A 22,136-nucleotide genomic window follows, 5' to 3' on the forward strand; every position below is an offset into this window, starting at 1 on the left:
CATTCTCACCGCTTGAGAAAACTTATTCTCTTCTTCAAAACTGTGTTCAAAGACACAGTTCATCCACTACCATCTGTGGGGCCACTCATTCGGAAAAGATTAATCATTAACCACTGTGTACATGAGCCACAGTCAGACGGAGACGACCGGCTTTGCGCCAGGAAGCAATTTTCCTCATGGGAAGAGCCACCAGCTCTGGAAGCTGGCCGGGCCCTTTCAGGCTCCTCAGGCCAAGCGTGGGCCTGGCAAGGATCCACAGACCCCCTTCAGCTCGGGTACCAGGGCCACCTGGCAGAGCCAGAGCTCTATCTCAGCGGCAGCGCCTCCTTGGAGACGTACCTGCGGCTCTCTGAAAGGCATCCACCGTGCTCTCCAGCCCAGCTTCTGTCTGCCGGTTGCACCGGGTGCCGATCTGTGTATAGAGGGCTCCAATGTTAAACAGGATGCTGGCCTTCTCCAGCAGCAGGTTCTGTTGGCTGACCGGAACCCCGGTGAGGGAGTCATACCTATTTAAAAGAAACATCTTTTGAGACTATGGATCCTTTGGCTAGTGAGTGCCATTTGGGGATAAAAATGGACAAAACTTATTTCTTGAATAAAACTCAAAGATGCACATGCAATGAGGCTTTTATCTCAAGCAAGACAATGGGCCTGCTCATACTGTTAAGACGCCCACAAGCACAAACAGAAACAAGGCTTCTCAACCAGGATGTCCTTCCGTCGGTGAATGGACATACAAACCGTGGTACAGCCACACAGTGGAAAACTATGCAACACTTAAAAAAAAAAAAAGAAATGAACCATCAAGGCATGAAAAGACACAAGAAACCTTAAGTGCGTGTAACTAAGTGAAAGAAGCCAATCTGGAAAGGCTACATACTGTATGATTCCAACTACAGGACATTCTGGAAAAGACAAAACAATAGAGACAAAAAGAATCAGTGGTTGCCAGGGTTGGGGAGTGCAAAGGGGTGGGGATGCCTAGGTGGAGAGCAGAAGATTACAGGGTAATGAAACTATTCTGTATGATACTATAACGTGGATACATGTCATTGTTGTTTAGTCACTAAGTGATGTCTGACTCTTTTGCGACCCCATGGTCTGTAGCCCGATAGGCTCCTCTGTCCATGGGACTTCCCAGGCGAGAATACTAGAGTGGGTTGTCATTTCCTTCTCCAGGGAATCTTCCCAACCTGGGGATCGAACCCACGTCTCCTGCATTGGCAGGGGGATTCTTTACCACTGAGCCATCCTGGAAGCCCATGTGTCATTGATCCTTTGTCCAAACCCATGGAACGTACACCACCAACAGGAACTGTAAACAGTGGGTGCTGGGTGACGGGCAGCCAATGTCAGTACATCAACTGTAACAAATGTAACACTCTGGTGGTGGACAGGGGAGGAGATGGTGGGTGTGCAGGGGCAGTGGGTATATGAGAACTCTCTGTACCTTCCCTTCAATTTTACTATGAACCTGAAACTGCTCTACAAAATAAAATGTTTTTTTTTTTTTTTTAAAATAAGGCTTCTCTTAAATGAAATGTAGCAATTACTAACCCCTCATAATTCTTCCTGAGGCCTCAGGAAGCTATGTTTTAAAGACTCAGGATATGTTTTAAAGTTCATACATTGACCAGGGTATAGATATGGAGCTTCTCCCTAATTCAGCACCAAGAAGTCACTTTTGGAGTTTTCACTCATGTGCAGGCAGCTAACACACCTTTAGGAAAAGTCATCTGCCCTTCTTTTCAAAAGCAAGCATCAAGAGCCATCTGCTGTGGTGAAATTTAACTCTGAATATGCTTCTCAGCTACTAGGATTTACTTTCATTTCACATACTCCTTGGGCTTCCATGGCGGCTCAGATGGTAAAGAATTCACCTGTAATGCCCTGGTCAGGAAGATCCCCTGGAGAAAGGAATAGCTACCCACTCCAGTATTCTTGCCTGGGAAATCTCATGGACAGAGGAGACTGGCGGACTATAGTCCATAGGGTCACAGAGTCAGAAAAGACTGAAGTGACTAAGCAACGTACTGCTAAGCAACTCAGAGGAGAGGTATAGCATCTCCAAGATATTTCAACAGCACTAATCATCAAAAGTATCAAAAAGGGAAAAAATCAAAGATTCTGCTTCAGTTTTTAATAGATCTGATCTACTTCTGTTTGCTGCCCTGGTCACTGGGAGAAAACTTGATTCCCACTCCCATCCCATCCGGGACAAGAATCTTGCTTCTTGTCAGTTCTACCTCAGAGCCCTGGTGTTTCCCTCAAGATAAAATGAACACACACACACACACACACACACACACACACACGTAAATGCCTCCTCTCCTCGGCTCACTTGCTCTGAGAAGCAAGAAGCCACTGTCTGTTGGAGCCTTCTCCCTGCGGGTCCCCTTCATAAACAAACCCCGGTTTATCCACACATCTCCAGGCTCTCCTGCATCCATGGGGCAGTTAGGAGGGGGCTGCAGTGCAGAAGAGCCCCGTGTGGGGCTGAGGCTCCCCAGTGTGGCTGGAGACAGAAAGCCCCAGCTCAGGCACCTACCAAGTAAACAGGATCCCCATCTGTCGGGTGGGCGGGAAGAACCGGCTCTCGACAAACCCCAGCTGGATGAAGTAACTCATCAGCAGCTCTACTCCCGCCCCATTTCGGCTGGGCGTCCGACAGGCCTGAAAGGACAGGAACCACCGCAGGGGTGACTGGGTGAGCAGAGAGCAGATGGACGGGCCAGGAAGATGCTCACACACGGTTTCTCTGGAGCCTGGGCCCCGCTGCTGGCATCATGAACTCTAGGAGAGCTGGGAAAGGCTGGGAGGAACTCATGAGTCCTGGAACCCAGCCCCAGACATGCATGTCTGTCTCCTCTGTGGTCTTCTTTCATGGCAAGAAGATGAATGGATGTTTCCGACAGCCCCTCCCTTTCACCCCCAACCACCAGCGATTCTACCCAGACTTCAGGTGCAACAATGGGATCATCAGAAGTCTGGACAACCTCTAATCATAGCCAGTCTCCTCTCCATCCCACTGCACATGTAAACATACTTGTCTCAAGTCCATGAGATCTGCTATTTCATCTTCGTAGAGGTAGCTATCTTCACTGTAATGTTCCAGAATAAAATCCTGCAAGAAAAAGGAGATACTGTAAGATGTGACTCAAAACCAGAAACAAGTAAAATAGTAACGTCTAAGGTATGCGTGCATGCTAAGTCAATTCAGTCATGTCTGATTCTTTGAGACGCTATGGACTGTAGCCTACCAGGCTCCTCTGTCCAAGGGATTCTCCAGGCAAGAATACTGGAGTCGGTTGCCATGCCCTCCTCCAGGGGATGTTCCTGACCCAGGGATTGAGCCCAAGTCTCTTTAATCTCCTGCACTGGCTGGTGGGTTCTTTACCACCAGCGCCACCTGGGAAGCCCATAAAAATACAGGTAAAATTCATAAAAATTTATGGTAAAGTGTAGTGGTGGGATTTATTTTCTTAGTTTTATTTACATATATTTAAAATTATTTTGCTTTTGTTGTTTCGGTTAAAGGGGAAAAAAGTGAAAGTGAAAGTCGCTGAGTCGTGTTTGACTCTTTGCAACCCCATGGACTATAGTCCATGGCATTCTCCAGGCCAGAATACTGGAGTTGGTAGCCTATCCCTTCTCCAGGGGATCTTCCCAACCCAGGAATCGAACCCGGGGTTTCCTGCATTGCAGGTGGATTCTTTACCAACTAAGCTATCAGGGAAGCCAAGTTAAAGGGGAAGTTGTTTTCTATTTAAAAACATACTGGCAGGGGACTTCCCTGTGGTCCAGTGGCTAAGATTTCCAGCTGCCAATGCAGAGATTGGGGTTACATCCTTGCTTGGGGAACTAGACACCACATGCTATAACTAAAGGTCCCACATGCAGCAACTAAGAATTCGAATGCCACAACTAAAGATCCTGCACGTCGCAGCTGACCATCTGCCAAGACACAATGAAGATCGAAAACCCACCCTCCCCCCGTGCCACAACTAAGACCCGGTGCAGCCAAATAAATAAATGAATATTTTTTAAAAATTAAAGTGTCTTGGCAGCATAGTGAAGTGACTTGTGTAAGTGACTGTAAGTTCAATCACGCTGGCAAACATCACAGATATTCGGGGGCTCAGACCTTCATCTTCAGTGGGGACGTCACACATGGCAAAGGCAACTCCTGTCTGGGGACTGTTATGAGACCTCAGGGTCTGTGATGGGAACCTCTGTGAGGGCACTTCCACAAAGAAAGCACCCCAGTGAGACCCCCCAACTGGGTCCAGTGTTTGATGCTGGCTCTGTGAATTCACTCAGTCATGAGACACATTGGTAAGCACTGGCAGTGTGCCAGGCAGTGTACACAGTGCTGGGGCTACTTCAGACAACAAAACAAAGACCCTGCCCCATGGGCCTTATAATCGCACAAGCGAGCACAGACAGTAAGTAGCAGGCATAACAGAGAGCTCCCTGGTGGCCTAGAGGCTGGGATTCACCGCCACGGCCCAGGTTCAACGGTCAGGAAACTGAGCCCATAGGCTGTGCTCCTGTGGCTCCTCCGTCACACAGCCGTGTCCGACTCTTTGCAGCCCCAGGGACTGTAGTCCGCCAGGCTCCTCTGTCCAAGGCATTACCCAGGCAAGAATGCTAGAGTCGGTTGCCATTTCCACCTCCAGGGGACCTTTCCCACCTAGGGACTGAAACCTCGTCTCTGACATCTCCTGCATTGGCAGGTAGGTTCTTTACCACTAACGCCACCTGGGAAGCCCCCGGCCCCCACTGCCTGCTGTAAGCTGTGTGGTATGGCCAAATTTTTTCTTTAATTTAAATAAAAAAAATAGGTACAACATAACATATATTAGAAGATGGTTAAGTATTACAGGAGAAAAATAACAGGAGTATAATGTGTGTGGAGAATGAGTTCTTGCACAACACCCTCCGTAAGTACTGGCTCTCCCTGGCTGCAAAAAGCTGAAGGGAGCGATTGTTGATTACATTTTCCCAAGTGACTATGAGTGTTCTCTTTACACATTTTCTACATTAAAGTCCCTTCTGCTTTTTATATGTTCAGTGAATATTTACACATGCACCCATACACCCTCCACTTACAGAAATGGGATTGTAGTGAACGAATATACAACTTGGCTTCCCTCTTGTTTTTCTTGAATTGGCACTGTGTCAAATGTTTTCCTATGCCACAAATAATTCTATAACACAGCTTTCAATGGTTATATAATCCTCCAAAGGCACAAAGATACCATTCATTTATTCAACAAATAGAGTACCTACTATGTGCTAGCCAATATGTTCCATGATATTCTTAACCCTCCTTTGTTAAACACATAAATCATGACAGTCCTCCTTCTGCACATCTCTGATTAGTTCCTCAGAATAAATCCTGAGAAGATGTTGTGCCAGTTCCAAGGATATGCAGAAGGCTCCTTTTGTTTTTTCACGTGTCATTTTTAGCCAACTTTTCTGTTCGCTTTATGATTCTATGATTTTCTTTATGACTTTAAGGCTGATGTTTGGAATCAGCTCCCCTACTAACAAAGCGACACTGTGTATATTTGAAATGGTTTTCAGATATGATCAATTATGTTACTAGTGACGATAATTATGGCAAGGATGATCTGGGAGACAAAGTTCCTCTAGGGCTTCTCTAGGACTGCATCCATGAGAGCAGCATTAAAGGCCACCACTCAGGGGACTTCCCTGGTAGTCCAGAGCTTAAGAATCTGCCTTCCAATGAGAGGGATGTGGACTTGATCCATGGTCAGGGAACTAAGATCCCACATGCCTCGGGGCAACTAAGCCCACACGCCCCAACTACTGAATTCGTCTGCTAAGTGAAAGATCCAAAGACCCAAAGCAGCCCAAAATAAATAAATAAACAAGTATTAAAAAAAAAAAAGAAGATGAAGAAGAAGGCTTGTTCTATTTGACGTTAAAACACATGAAAAATGGACAATGAAACCAAATATGGAGCAGAAACAGCAGCAGATTCGAGAATCAGGTATATAACATAAGCCCACCATACAAAGAAGAGGAAAAGCCGGGAGCATCCACCAGGTCCAGGCAGGAAGGAGGGTACACACAGCCGTTCCTGATGTGAACTGAAGGGAAGAACTCTTACAGGGATGTGGGGAGGGTTATGGGGAACCACAGGGATGGCGTGGGGCCTCCAGAGCCATCAGAACCACAGAGCTGAAGGGCCGAAGGGGAGAAGGAGTTAGGAGAACTTGGAGAGGCGGCTGCCTGAGGCGAGGATCCAAACCAGGAGGTCCTCTGGTAGGGTGGGGTGGGGGGGAATGCAAAAGGTAGCCAGCTGAGGGAACTGGGGAGCGAAAAGCCCCGCCTTCCCTCTCCTCCCCTCGTCTCATCCCCTCAGCCACACCCAGCAGGAAGTCAGAGAGCAGGAGCCAGGGCTGCCTCCCACACAGAACAGGAGGGAGGGGACCAGGGGGAAGGAGGGGCAGAGGATGAAAGGACAGCATCCCACATGACACATGGATTCTGTACACATAGCTCAGGGGAAACTGGCCACCACTTTGGCGAAAATAAAAACTAACAGCCCCGGGGTTTCCCTGGTGGGAAGCCAGTGGTTAAGATTCCGCCTTGCAGTGCAGGGGACACCACGAGTTTGATCCCTGGTCCAGGAAGATCCCACCTGCTGCCAGGCAACTAAGCCCGTGCCACAACTCCTGAGTCTGCGCTCTGCAGCCCTTGAGCCACAATTGCTGAGCCCACAGGCAGCCACTCCTGAAGCCCATGACGCTTAGAACCTGTGCTCCACAAGAGAGGCCATCCCAATGAGAAGCCCCCCATTACAACTGGACAGTAGCCCCTGCTCCCTGCACCTAGAGAAAGCCGGTATACAGCAACAAACACCCAGCACAGACAAAAAGAAACTAAAACAAAAAAAGTTAGCACCCTACCTCTCATTACTCACCCCCCAAACAAACTCCAGATTGACTAGAGACTTAATGTTAAAAATTAAACAAAGCACTGGAAGAAACTACAGCAAAATAAATGTTTCCTCTTGGTGTGGAGAATGCCTTTCAAGGCAGGGCTGTAAAGGGAAGAACTGTGAAGCTTAACAACATAAAATCTGTTTGAAAAAAAGATTTTTATTTTATTTTTTTAAACTGGTATGGCTTGCAAAACAAGTTAAAGGCGAGAACATACTGGGAGAAATACTTGCAATCTACATTACCAAGAATTACTCTCCTTCATATACAAGCGAACTCAAGAGCAACTCTGTGTGGTAAAGGAGACAAAGGCTAGAAATAGGTATTTCCAAGAGGACACATGTAAGGAGCAAATAAACAGAAGTGAGGATGTATTCAACTCTAGAATGTATACAAACAGTAATGATACCATTTTTGCCTGACCTCCCAAAATCAAAATGATCAATGATACCCAGCCTAAGTGACAGGGACAGAGTAAAGGACAAAGTAGGTGATTAAACAGTTAATCCCACTAGGGGACTGTAAGTAGAAAAAATATGGGAGACCCCTGTAAGTTAATGATTACTCAGAAGACGCTTAACAACAAAACCAGGCAACAGAAACACAAGACATGCCCCAAAACAATAAAACAATAGTGGCATGAGACCCATACCTGCCCAGTGAGCTCAGTAAGTTAATGATTCCCAGGACGTGCTCTCTGAACACATAAGAAAACAATAATTTGTGGACCTAACCTGACCATGTAGGAAGCAGAAAACTCCCCGCTCTACTTGGAGGAGCAGCTGATGATGGAAGCATGACGTCTACTCGAGAAAGACAAAGTTCTTCTCCCTCTCCCCACTTCTCCTTTGATTATAGAACTGTGGTCCAGTAAGTTCTCAGGACAAAGCATGTCTTGCCTGCCTGCTTGTAAACCTCACAAGCATCCTATTCTAATGAATCACATCTTATCTACCTCTTTGCTTCTCACTGAATTCTTTCCTGCGCTGAGACACAAAGAACTGCAGTACTAGAGCTCTTGGGAGCCCCTGAAATGACACAAATGGTTTCAGATGGCTACTGCAGCAGGCTTGCAGTAAGATAAGAAGGTCTGGGGTCAGGTCCTAGAAGGCTCATGGGATGCCACGAGCCAAGAGTTTGGAGGAGCACACTCCACCGATGGCTGTCTGTTTTAGACAGGCTGATCAACCCCAAATGCTTTGGGGCTCTGATCAGGAAGTGGGTACAGGTCAAGCGAATGATATTATGGATGTCTAAAGGAAAAACAAACAAAAAACTAGAGGAATGGTGGTAATCAACATGGGTTGCCATAAAAAGGCGGTATGGATGTTTAGAGATGTGGAAGGGATCAGGTGACAATGGAAATAGCATGCAAAAAGAAAGAGATTTTACTGTTTGGATTGCGTCTGACAGGATTGCTTTTACTGTCTGGATTACTTTTCTGACAGAAAAGTCTGAGACTTTTCTTCTATATTCTGTATCTATCCCTGTTAAAACTCAAGTCTATAAACTTTTCCAACTGTTATTTGTAAACTAATAAATCTGCATTGCAATGTCTATTTTATGAATAAGTTTAAAAATGAAATTGAGATCTCTGGATATGTGTAAGTCATGTCTTTCTGTCTTTAGATAATATTGCTGAGGTTAATTTGTGAATGAGCTCAATTTAATTGGCTTTGAAAAAGTAAAGTAAGCACTTGCAAAATAAAACACTTCCAAATATAAGAGAAACTAAGCTAAATGGATTATAGGTTCACATGATTTAAGAAATATGTAATAAAAAATATGTAATATTAATATTTGGTATTAAAGTTTGTAGTTTAAGCTTGTTAATTAATATAGATATGTTTTTAGACTCATGAGTATTAAGTATAATACTTTATCTGGGTTTACTAAAAGTTAGTAAGTTCATACTATATTTGTTGTACAATTTGTCAACAAAAAAATTAACCCCTTATTGTCAGACTTTTGCCATCTTGATATCCTTGTAGCATGGCAACAATCTGCTCCTAAATTAAAAAAAAAAAAAAGATAGATATACAAAAGCTGCAAATTAAACAGTCAGGGATATGGGAAATCCAAGATGGCTGCTTGGCTCTTCCCGGCTCCCTGGCAAACTCCATCTTTTACTTAATGGGTTAAAGCCTTCCTTGGCTACAAAGCTGATGCCATACAATGAAAAATAAAAAGGTTTAAAATGAGCTTTTTTATTTAAGGTATACCTTTTACAGTTTTTAGTATTCAAGGCACCTGCTTTATTGGACAAATTAAATATGCCTATGTGATGAATCAACCAGAGTGATTTTATAAACAAATTAATCTTAACTTGGCTATCTTTGGTAAAGATGAGGGTAATTTTAGAAAAAAAATTATGTTTTAATAGATATTAAATTTTAGTTTTGCTACCTGAGGTCAGTATCTACTATCTAAAACTCACTTTTCAAATAACTCTTTGTTGTTATATTACTGTGAAGCCTAACCAAGTTCTTAAAAAGGTATTCTAAACTTGTTTCTAAAGCTGATCACTGTAATCTATCTTTGGATAAGACTAAATGCTTATAATTTATAATCGGAGATATATATGTTAGAAAAAAAAATCATTTAAAGGATTGTATCTCGCCTAGATCAAAGGCTTCTTATCAGGTATTCTTAAGTACATTATGCTCAAGAAAACTGAAGGGAATCAGCTTCCAAGATGAAGGGTAGTTTGCTCCTAATTACTCTAAGTGCCCAACAGAGGACCTCCTGAGTCCTGATGTCAGTCTTCCCCTCCCTCGGACTCTTACAAGTGCTGACCCTCTATTTCCCATCTGCAGCTAGACCAAATCTCGCTCATTGTCAACACCACTGGGATACCTTCTGTAGTATTCCTTAGAAACAATTTCTCGGGCATTAACACCTGGTTGGGAGACTGCTTTGGGAGGGATAACATCTAAAGTTGTAAGTACAAATCCTGAATCAGTTACAAGGTAGACTCTGACACAGGAAGGAAACTTCTGGATAGCTAACTATTGCTCTGGTGAAACCTGCCATATCCATGAAAATGGCTGCTCCGACAAGGGCTGTCTCACAGGTGGGCGCTGCTGCTCCAGCCAGGCTATTATCCCAGGGGACAGCACACCCAGGGCTTCCGAGGTGGCTCAGTGGTGAAGAACCGCCCAGCGCAGGAGACACGGGTTCCTGCCCTGGGTCAGGGAGATCTCCTGGAGAAGGTAATGGCGACCCATTCCAGTATTTTTGCCTGGAAAATCCCATGGACAGAGGATCCTGGTGAGCTACAGTCCATGGGGTCACAAAGAGCCAGACATGACTTAGTGACTAAACGACAACAAAACGCATCCAAGAGTGAGGAAAGACCTCCTTTGTATCCCAAGCTATCCAAGGGGCCCATTTTCAGCCTAGCGAGCACCCGCAGCAGCATAAGTTATCAACCAACTGCCTCTGAGAGAAACTTCTGATAGAAATCAAGAAGAAACAGTAAGAGTTCACGTGCTTTTTTCAACATCCGATCTAAGGCTGGCAGAGGGTAAATTGGGAAGTTTTTCTGAGATCCCTGAACTTTTCACAAAAGAGTTGACCAGGTTGATCCAATCTTTTGATCTCACCTGGAGAGATTTACAAATCTTATCCCACTGCTGCACTCCTGAGAAAGAACAGCACAAAATACTGGCAGCCAGAGTCCGTGCTGACCGAAGGGCAGCTCAAGCCCAAGAGGGCCATGCCATACACCACAAGGGGAACTATGCTGCTCCTGAGCCAAATCCACAACGAAATCATCAGATCCACTATGTTGAGAGCGACAGATGGGACCATATGGTTAATTGTTTAATAGAGGGTATGAAACAGCTCACAATGGGGGCTTCCCTGGTGGTCCAGCTTGCAATGCAGGGAAGATACAGGATATCTTCCCTGGTCCGGGAAGATACCACATGCCACGGAGCAACGAAGCCTGTGTGCTACGACTACTGAGCCCACCTGAGCCCCAACTATTGAAGCCCACACGCCCTAGAGCCCATGCTCCACACACCAGAAGCCACCGCAATGAGAAGCCCCTGAACCACATCGAAGAGTAGCCTCCAGCTCACCACAACTAGAAAAAGCCTGCTTGCAGCCAATAAAATAAAATATACAAATAAAAACAGTCACACCTTGGGGGCAGAAGTTTGTTTTAAAAAGAAAAAGCTTATATGCAGAACAGAAAAAGAGACACAGAAATACAGAACAGACTTTTGAACTTTGTGGGAGAATGTGAGGGTGGGATATTTCAAAAGAACAGCATGTATACTATCTATGGTGAAACAGATCACCAGCCCAGGTGGGATGCACGAGACAAGTGCTCCGGCCTGGTGTACTGGGAAGACCCAGAGGAATCGGGTGGAGAGGGAGGTGGGAGGGGGGATCGGGATTGGGAATACATGTAAATCCATGGCTGATTCATATCAATGTATGACAAAACCCACTGGAAAAAAAAATAATAATAATAAAAATTAAAAAAAAAAAAAAAAAAAAAAAAAAATAAAAAGAAAAAGCTTATAATGAAACCTGTTAACTGTGAAAAAGTGAAAAGAAATCCAATAGGGACCAGATAAAAATCCTACGGTTTTTCAAGGGAGATTAATAGAAGCGTTTTAACTCAAAAATATACACACAACTCCTGCAGCTCAATTCCAGAAAAATAAACGACCCAATCAAAAAATGGGCCAAAGATCTAAACAGATCTTTCTCCAAAGAAGACATACAGATGGCTAACAAACACATGGAAAGATGCTCAACATCACTCATTATCAGAGAAATGCAAATCAAAACCACGATGAGGTACCATTACACGCCAGTCAGAATGGCTGCTATTCAAAAGTCTACAAGCAATAAACGCTGGAGAGGGTGTGGAGAAAAGGGAACCCTCTTACACTGTTGGTGGGAATGCAAACTAGTACAGCCACTATGGAGAACAGTGTGGAGACTCCTTAAAAAACTGGAAATAGAACTGCCATACGACCCAGCAATCCCACTTCTGGGCATACACACCGAGGAAACCAGATCTGAAAGAGACACGTGCACCCCAATGTTCATCACAGCACTGTTTATAATTGCCAGGACATGGAAGAAACCTAGATGCCCATCAGCAGACGAATGGATAAGGAAGCTATGGTACATATACACCATGGAATATTACTCAGCCATTAAAAAGAATTCATTTGAATCAGTTCTAATGAGATGGATGAAACTGGAGCCCATTATACAGAGTGAAGTAAGCCAGAAAGATAAAGACCAATACAGTATACTAACACATATATATGGAGTTTAAAAAGATGGTAATGATAACCCTATATGCAAAACAGAAAAAGAGACACAGATGTACAGAACAGACTTTTAGACTCTGTGGGAGAAGGCGAGGGTGGGATGTTCTGAGAGAATAGCATTGAAACAAGTATACTATCAAGGGTGAAACAGATCACCAGCCCAGGTCAGATGCATGAGACAAGTGCTCAGGGCTGGTGCACTGGGAAGACCCAGAGGGAGCGGGTAGAGAGGGAGGCGGGAGGAGGGATTGGGATGAGAAACACATGTAAATCCATGGCTGATTCATGTCAATGTATGGCAAAAACCACTACAATATTGTAAAGTGATTAGCCTCCAACTAATTAAAATAAATGGGAAAAAAAATACCAAAAAAAAAAAAAAGTGTACATAGGTGGATCCCTCCTCCCCTGAGGGACAGGACTTTTTGGCTCTACATTTCATAGCCCAGTCTTCCCCAGACATCAGAAATAATATTCAAAAAAGCCAATTGCGGGTCCTCAGACCCCTAAGAGTGATTTGCTCTAATTGGCTTATTTGGTTTTCAATAATAGGGATATGGCTAAACAGGCTGAATACACCCAGAGAGATAAACAAAGGGCCCAGATGATGACAATGGCTGTGTCCACTCTGAGACCACCACAGGAAAGGCCAGGTTTTTTAGGCCAGTCTGGCCATGGTAGACCATAAGGCCCATAGGTACCCAGACAAAATCAGTGTGCTCTGTGTGGACGGAAGGGACACATTAGAGTAAGACTGTGATGGATGAACCCTTTGCAAACAGCTAAGGTATTCAAAGAGGGAATGCCCCAGGCACCAGAGAGTTGGGGGGTGGGGTCTGCCTTCTTTGATGATTTCACAATCAAAAGACTGACAGGGTCCAAGGCCAAAAATGGCTCTGCTCAGAGATGGCATCTATAGAACTAATGCGGAGCCTTGGGCAGTCACTGAAATGTCAGGTCACTTGATAAAATTTCTCACAGACTAACGTAACCTTCTTGGTCTTAACCCAAAGGATCGGAAACCTTAACAACTGTGAGAAATATGTAATGGGAGGGTCAGGCAAGAGACAGGTACACATTTTCCTGCGACCCTTTTTGTACAACATCAATGGCTGGTTATTTCTACATTCCTTTCTGTTTGTGCCTGACTGTCCTATTTCTTTAATAGAAGGTACTTTTTAAATAAATTAGGGGCCACACTCTGTCCCTTGAGGGACAAGGAAACCACTCTCATCATCAAAAGATATTAACAAAAAATAGAAAAGAAAAAAAAAAAAATAGAAAAGAATAAATTGAATCTATAACTGAGATAAAAGACTCAATATACCCTAAAATATAAAACATTAAGATTCCAGGTATAATCAGAAAGAGACTGAGGCCTTCAGTGACTCTCTTTTAGATTTGGAAACTGAGGAAAACGGTCTGGATCTTCAAAATCATGGCTATAATCTTTCTTAATGACTTTTCCAAAGCTCGCTGTTGCATTTCTTTCAATTTATACCTTTTTGTAGATTCATTCTCCAATGCTTAATATCTAAGAAGGCTAAAAGGATGATGCTAACCACAGTGACACTGACTTGCAGTTCTCCGAACAGAGAAGGGACAGTCAGCCAGGTGCTTCACTCCTTCCCCAGGGAGGCTGATGTTTCATCTCAGCCCAAAGTAGCTAATGATCAGTTACTGCCCTTTACCCCTTTTGAAGCATAAAACGGTAAACACTGGGAGAGAGGAATGATACAGACAGAGTAAAGGGACAAAGTAGGTGATTAAATAGTTAATCCCACTAGGGGATTGTAAGTAGAAAAAATATGGGAGACCCTGTAAGTTTGCTTAATCACAAAACCAGGCAGGCTTGCTTAGAAACAAAACCATGCAGGAGAAGCATGAGACATACGCCCAAGACAATAGAACAATGGTGGCATGAGACCCACATCCTGCCCAGTGAGCTCAGAAAGTTAATGACCCCTAAGACATGCCCTCTGCCCGCATAAAAAGCAATAATTTGTGGACCTAGCTTGACTACGTAGGGACAAGAAAACTACCCTTCTCTACCTGGAGGAAGAGCTGATGATGGAAGCATGATTTCTACTCAAGAAAGACAAAGAAGTTCTTCTCCCTCTCCCCACTTTTCCTTTTAAAAAAAAATTTTTTTTTTTTTTTAAATTTATTTTTGGCTGTGCTGGTTCTCTGTTGCTGTGTGGGTTTTCTCTAGTTGCGGGGAGTGGGAGCCACTCTTTAGTTGTGCTGTGTGAGCTTCTCGTTGTAGGGGCTTGTCTTGTTGGAGCATGGGCTCTCGGGCACATGGGTATCAGTAGTTGAGACTCCTGGGCTCTAGAGCTCAGAAGTAGTGGCACACAGGCCTAGCCGCTCCACAGCATGTGGGATCTGCCCAGGTCAGGGACCAGATCCACGTCTCCTGCACTGGCAGGCAGATTCCTCACCACCGAGCCACCAGGGAAGCCCCCTCCTTTTCCTTTGATTATAAAACTATATAGTCCAGGAAGTGCTCAGAGTGCACCATTTCTTGCCCGATCACAAGCGTCCTATTCTAAAAAGTCACTTCTTATCTACCTCTTCACTGCTCACTAAATTGTCTTCTCTGCTGAGACATAAAGAACTGTGGTACCGGAGCTCTCTGGAGCCCCAAAAGATGACACAAACGGTTTCATAAGCAGTCACACACACTTGATAGGAATGTAAGGCAAGACAAGTTCTGGTGGGTTATTAGGTAAACATATCTTTGACCTACCAAATCCACATCTAGAGATTTATCCAAAGGGAATATTCAGCAAAGTGTGCACAGATGCTCACAGGAGAGCTGCTGACAATAAAATCTGGAAGATGCCTTAAGAATGAAATTAATAGCTACCTTACTTGGCACTTACTACCAGTAGATACCATGCTGAACCTGAATAGATTGGAGGAGTCTCACATCCTCCTAAAGACCCCTGATCAGAAGATGAGACCAGGTGCTCAAAACTTAAGCATCAAATAAAGGTGTAGGGGGATGTGTGTGGCTGTGAGGGACCCTTACATGTCTTGGTATTTTCTGAACGTTTTGCAATACTGTTCTCAATAAGAAATATATATTAATAAAGCTATATTTAAAAGAAAAAAAAACCTTGAATACTCTGGAAAGGGAATTTATTTTGATGGTGCTTCTTCATGAAGTTGTTTTAAAGCCCATTTATTTAAAACAGAACATAATCAGACCATGAAGCTTCACTGACCATTAAACATCACAAGGATACACAGATCTGAAAGACAACATGAACTGCCCTGATTTAGTAGGCCAGATTACCTACGCGCACCTGTCTTTGTTACTCTCAAGCACAAACATGGAAGGAAAAACAGACTGTCCCCCAGACATCCTCATTTTTGTATGACTGATATATGTAGAGTTCTTTTTAGGCTAAAATGACTTGGTTGGAAACCTCAGCTGAATAGCACTTGGCCATACCCACAACATGTGATCTTTTTTTCCCCACTAGACTTAATGTGAATTCTGCACATGACATGTTCGGATCCTCACAGTTGCCCAGGAAATTCCCAATTTTCCCCAAGAGTCTCCCTTTTGAACTCCTGTACTCTTTTTAAATTTTTTAAATTTTGGCGACCTGCACAATTCCTTCCAAACTCACACATTTTGTATTTCTGGGTATGTCTTTTTTTTTTTTTAAATTGAAATACAGTTGACTACAATATTATGTTAGTTTCAGGTGTAAGACATACTGGCTTGACATTTGCATACTTTATGAAATGATCACCGTGGCAAGTCTAGTAGCCATCTGTTGCCATACAAAGTTATTACAGTATTACTGAATATATTCTTTATGCTTCATAGTCTATCCCCATGGCTTATTTATTATATGAAAATTTGTAACCTTAATCCCCTTCACCTATTTCCTGTCCCCTGCAAAATGCCCACACTCTTCCAGCTCTGGCACAAAGCAACAAACTAAATCTTAAAAGAAATTATTCTACAAAAGCAACTAAAACATTTCCACAGACATAGGCATTGTCTGGAGTCTCACAGTCCTATGGCAAGTGTCACACCTAACTAAAAGTTCATGTGCCCTGTGAGAAGCTGGCATATAGCTGTCTACTACCCAGAAAATAAAATTTTTGGTAATCCTGGGTCTGGCAAGACTACCAAAGTCCCTTCTCAAACTCTAAAATAAACCCCAAACTCACAGGGCCCAGGACCTGGATTTAAACAAGACATCAGTCCACAAGGCCCTGAGGGAAAGGAACTCACACAGTCTCTGCTTGAGATTGGAAGACAAATGCAAAAGCTTTCGAAGCATTAACCAATTTTTTTTTTTTTTTTGCCACCCCACCCCTCTTTTTTTTTTTTTTAATTTTTTTTTTAATTGGAGAATAATTGCTTTACAATATATATTTTGTTCATCATCCAATACTTTGACTACCTGATGCAAAGAACTGACTTATTAGAAAAGACCCTGATGTTGGGAAAAGACTGAAGGCAGGAGGAGAAGGGGACGACAGAGGATGAGATGGTTAGATGGCATCACCGACTCAACAGACATGAGTCTGAGCAAACTCCGGGAGCTGGTGATGGATAGGGAAGCCTGGCATGCTGCAGTCCACAGGGGTCACAGAGTCGGACACGACTGAGTGACTAAACTGAACTGAATTGATTTTGTTCATTTCTGCCATACATCAACATGAATCAGTCATAGGTGTACATATGTCCCCTCCCTCTTGAACGTCCCTCCCGCCTCCTCCCCATCCCAGCCCTCTAGGTTGTCACCGAGCACTGGGTTTGAGCTCCCTGTATTATAGAGCAAATTCCCACTGGCTATTCTACATATGGTAATATATATGTTTCAATGTTACTTTTCCAATTAGGCCCTTCCTCTCCTTCCCCTACTGTGTCCACAAGTCTGTTTTCTATGTCTGCGTCTCCACCGCTGCCCTGCAAACAGGTTCATCAGTATCCTCTTTCTAGATTCCATACATATGCATCGAAAAGAAAGTGAAAGTGAAGTCGCTCCATATTGGGTCCGACTCTTTGCGACCCCATGGACTGTAGCCTACCAGGCTCCTCTGTCCATGGGATTTTCCAGGCAAGAATACTGGAGTGGGTTGCCATTTCCTTCTCCAGGAGATCTTCCCGACCCAGGGATTGAACCCGGGTCTCCCGCATTGTAGGCAGACGCTTTACCATCTGAGCCACCAGGGAAGTCATTAATATATGATATTTTTCTCTTTCTGACTTCACTCTCTATAATAGCCTCTAGGTTCATTTACCTCATTAGCACTGACGCAAGTGCATTCCTTTTTATGGCTGAGAAATATTTCTCTGTATATATGTACCATAGCTTTTTTATCCATTCATCTGTCGATGGACATCTAGGTTGCTTCTATGCCCTAGTTATTGTAAATAGCGCTGCAATGAACACTGAGGTACATGCATCTTTTTCAATTATGGTTTATTCAGGGTGTATGCCCAGTAGTAGGATTGTTGGGTCATATAGTAGTTTTATTCCTAGGTTTTTAAGGAATCTCCACAGTGGCTGTTTCAATTTACATTCCCATTAACACTGCAACAGGGTTCCCTTTTTTCCACACATTCTCCAGCATTTATTGCTTGTAGATTTTTTGATGATGGCCATTCTGACTGGCATGAGGTGATATCTCATTGTAGTTTTGATTTCCATTTCTCTAATAATGAATGATATTGAGCATCTTTTCATGTGTTTGTTAGCCATCTGTATGTCTTCTTTGGAGAAATGTCTGTTTAGCTCTGCTGCTCACTTTTGACTAGGTTGTTTGTTTTTCTAGTATTGAGCTGTAAGAGCTGTTTGTATATTTTGGAAGTTAATCCTTTGTCAGTTGATTCACTTGCTATTATTTTCTCCCATTCTGAAAGCTGTCTTTTCTCTTTATTTATAGTTTCCCTGGAGAAGGAAATGGCAACCCACTCCAGTATTCTTGCCTGGAGAATCCCATGGACAGAGAAGCCTGGCAGGCTACAGTCCATAGGGTTGCAAAGAGTTGGACACCACTGAGTGACTTAGCATAGTCCACAGTCTTGCTGTGCAAGAGCTTTTAATTTTAATTTTAAAATTTAAGTTTAATTAGGTCCCACTTGTTTATTACCAATTGCTTTTTAAAAGGACAAATTGTGTAGTGCCCAAAACGCCATATGGTCATTTTTTTCTTTTCTAAAATAAAATCAGTGAAAAGATGAGTCAACTAATAGGACTACTGTGATAAGAAACAGAATTCTTTGAAGCATTTTTCACGATTCTGGGATTCATCCCTACACACCCTGCCTGTGCTGGAAAGCTTGGAGACAGACACCACCTTCCACCTCATCACCACTTTCTTCTCCTACATGGAAGTTTGAGACAGTTCAGTAAAACTCAGAGTGATGGATCTGGGACGAAGAGGAAGAGGAAAGCATTCCAGACTTGGGGAGGCCTCTCCCGACCCCAGCTTGGGGGCAAGCCATCTCTGGGTACCTCCATCAAAGCATCTCTCTCACTTCCCACCCAGATCCTCCACTGAATTACAGGGGCCCTAACAGCTGGGCCTCTGACATCACCAGCATCTGTTCAGTGACTGACAGAGGTGGGCCTACAATATCACTGCTTGCCACAGACACACCTGGCTAAGGGGAGGCCAGGTACTGTTTCCACTTTAAAGAGGTGAATTGTGCAATGTGTGAATATCTCAATAAAGTTGGTACTTAAAAGAAAAAAAAAAGATGGAAGGGAGGGAAAGAGGGAGGGAGAGAAAGGGGGAGGGGAGAGTGGGGGATAGAGAGAAAAAAAAAGAGAAGGCAGACATCCAGGGATCAGGGGGTGGGGGATGCATAAACTCTAGCTATTCAAGTGTTTAAGGGCAGTGAACCAGTATCCTTGGTTTACTCTGAAAGGTATAAAAACTAAGATGTACTAATGTATAGAGAGAGGGATGCATAGATGCACAAATACATGATAAGGTGACTACAGCAAAATGTTAACAGGAGAATCTAGGTAGTGAGTATACAGGGATTCACTGTGGCATTCTTTCAAATTTTCTACTATTTCCAAAATAAAACGTTGAGGGTCAAAAACTTTTGGCTATTCTTCCAAAAACATGGCCTCAATTGACTATAAAATCTGAGGCAAAAAAAAGATACTAAAACAGGATGCAATTTTAAAAACTCAAAGCCTGTCTACCACAGATCCTCTTTGCCTTGGATTCCTGGAGCCAACCAGCCCGGGTTCCCAACCCCTTCCCCAGGCGTGTGAGTCTCAGGGACCAGATGTTAGTGAGCATAGGGAAGTTTAGCATGGGCTGTCTGGGTGGTCTGCCGAAGGGGCTCAAGGCCACCCCGAAGAAATCAAGCGACACTTGGCCCATCAAGCCTTACTCAGCACTTGCAAGGGATTCACAATTTCCACATTTCTCTTTCAAACAGCGAATTCACTGCCCATTGCTTTGAGATTTACCTTGAGAGCGACTGAAAAATCAACGTCCTTGGTTTCCTTCAGGCCAAGTGGAATCAGGGGAATCGTAAATGCTTCCCTAGAAGGAACAGAGCAAGCTACATGAACATCCGCATCTCGGCCACTTTGCATACCCCCAGCTTGCTCCCCCACCAGAATCCAGCTCAGGTCCATACCCCTCTCCTCCCGCCAAGCTAGTACACATCAGTTCATTTTCCATAAAGACCACTTGGGGACTTCCCTGGTGCTACAGTGGATAAGAATCCATCTGCCAATGCAGGAGACATGGGTTCGATCCCTGGTCTGAGAAGTTTCCAGATGCCTAGAGCCCACGTCCCACAACAAGGGAAGCCACCACAATGAGGAGTAGCTCCGCTCACTGCAACGGGAGAAAGCCTGAGTGAAGCAACAAAGACCACGTGCAACCAAAAATAAATAAAATTTTTTTTTTTAAAAAAGACCACTCAGGTCATGTCCTCGTCTTTGCTGCAAAAGGAGTCCCTGTCCCCTTCTAGACAACCAAGCCTAACACATGAGGTCTCTACCAGCTGTAAATCTGTAAATCTACCAGCTGATAAATCTACCTGCTTTATCCCTCCAGTCACACTGCATCTTTGAATAACTGTCCTGAGGACCTACTGCACACCAGGGTCTGTGCCTTGCGTGCTCACTGCTCTGCGGTCTGGGGCACCGCCACCATTTCCAGCCAGCCCCCACCCTTCTCCTCCTCCTCCCTTCACTGCAGTGGGTCCCACCTCTCCTGCAGCCCTCCAACCCTGGGCTCTCACGTGCCTCCTCCCATGGGCCGTATCCCTCTAGGTGTCCCACCCTCAGCACAGGGAAGGCCTTGAGGGCGGGGGCCCCATCTGACACCTAAGTGCACCTGGCTCCCAGCCCTAGGTCAGGCCCTGGCCAGCTACTTCCCCACCACCTCCTCTGCCCCAACCAACCACCTGGTTACCCCAAAGGTCACCCTAGGCGGTCTCAGGAGCAGGGCCAGTGGGAAGTGAACTAGGCTCAGCTGTGTTTTGCCAACAGGGATTTCGCTCCCTGACCTGTAACAGGAGACCTCCTGGGGCCCTCAGCCCAGCCGGGGAGGAGGCCAGGAATGCAGGCGGGGTGAGTGGACAATGGGCTGTAAGCTGAAGCTGCCTCTGTGGGGGACAGAAAACAACAGGACTGTGCTGAAAGCAGGCAAGTCCCAATGGGGTGCATAGCCTTCCCAAGGCCTGCCAGGAAAGCTGGATCCTGCTAGAAGGAGATGAGGACAGGCTGGGCTGCTATCTGCTGGCTTCACCCTGACGGGGCTGGCGGCTAGGTCTGCTCTTCCTGTGACCGTGCAAGAGCGGCCAGCATCCCCAGGCTCCTGGCCAGGACTCCCCACCCTCCATCTTGCGCTAATATAACATTTTCCCATAACCTTGGGGCTCCCTGTGTTGTCTCATCTGCATGAGATAATGTCTTCCCTGTCTACCTCATAGATGTGTGTGAAGATCAACTGTGCCAAGCAAAAAAGGATGTGCTTTGAAAACAGGAAGAGGGCGGATGGAAATGCAAGATGTCATTATATATCTGCACATCTCTTTCCCCTCTTACCTACTCCCGGGGACTAACTTTCCCACTCCCAGAGGCCAATCGGCCACTTTACATCTGTAATGCAGTCACACAGGGGCCTTGACTGCGTGTCTTTGGGGAATATGCATGAACAGCTCTGTGCTTCATGTACAGCGAGGTGGAATAAGAAACATACTACTTCTATCACCATCGCTTGGCCCTGACTCATCTTATAGATGGAGAAGGGAATGGCAACCCACTCCAGTATTCTTGCCTGGAAAATCCCATGGACAGAGAAGCCTGGGGTTGCAAAGAGTCAGACACAACTGAGTATACAGCATGAGCTGGGGGAAGCTGTTCGCTGACTGTACTGATCAGGTGTCAGAACTATGCTGGGAGCTCACAGGTCAGTGAGCCAGGACACACAGCCTGGCTCATGGATGGCCACTAAGGAAGCAAACGTTTCACCCGTGGCTCAGAAAAACCCCCTGGGGACAGTACAGAGGACTGTGCAGAAGACGATCAAGAAAAGCACCTTTCAAAGGTGATGGAAGGCTCCCCAACATTTTCATTCGGTTCATCCAGGGCGTTATTTTCTGACTGAGTTTTCCTTGGGGCTCCCTTACCTTTTGAAAAGTCCTACTTCCCCAGACAGAAAAGTACATAAACTGTTCTTTAGCAGTTCTCAAGGTTATTTCATCTTAAAGATGGACTTTTGGGGACCTCCCTGGCAGTCTAGGGGTAGGGACTTCACCTTCCAATGCAGGGGGTGTGAGTTCTATCCCGTCGGGGGCCTAAGATCCCACATGCCTCGAAGCCAAAAAGCAGAACATAATCAGCAGAAG

General features: G+C 44.7%; 1 protein-coding gene across 1 annotated transcript in view; it reads right to left on the reverse strand.

The window, feature by feature from the left end:
* RHPN2 (rhophilin Rho GTPase binding protein 2) overlaps nt 1-22,136 on the reverse strand; it is a 67,988-nt gene that overhangs the window by 15,835 nt on the left and 30,017 nt on the right. Inside the window, exons 4-7 of the mRNA XM_061138952.1 lie at nt 19,741-19,816; nt 3,047-3,124; nt 2,549-2,673; nt 340-506 (exon numbers count right to left, since the gene is read on the reverse strand). Coding sequence (XP_060994935.1) covers nt 340-506; nt 2,549-2,673; nt 3,047-3,124; nt 19,741-19,816 — 446 coding nt within the window. The remainder of the gene's footprint in view (nt 1-339; nt 507-2,548; nt 2,674-3,046; nt 3,125-19,740; nt 19,817-22,136) is intronic.

This window comes from Dama dama, chromosome 4 (genome assembly GCF_033118175.1).
Source record: "Dama dama isolate Ldn47 chromosome 4, ASM3311817v1, whole genome shotgun sequence".
NCBI classification, from domain to species: domain Eukaryota; kingdom Metazoa; phylum Chordata; class Mammalia; order Artiodactyla; family Cervidae; genus Dama; species Dama dama.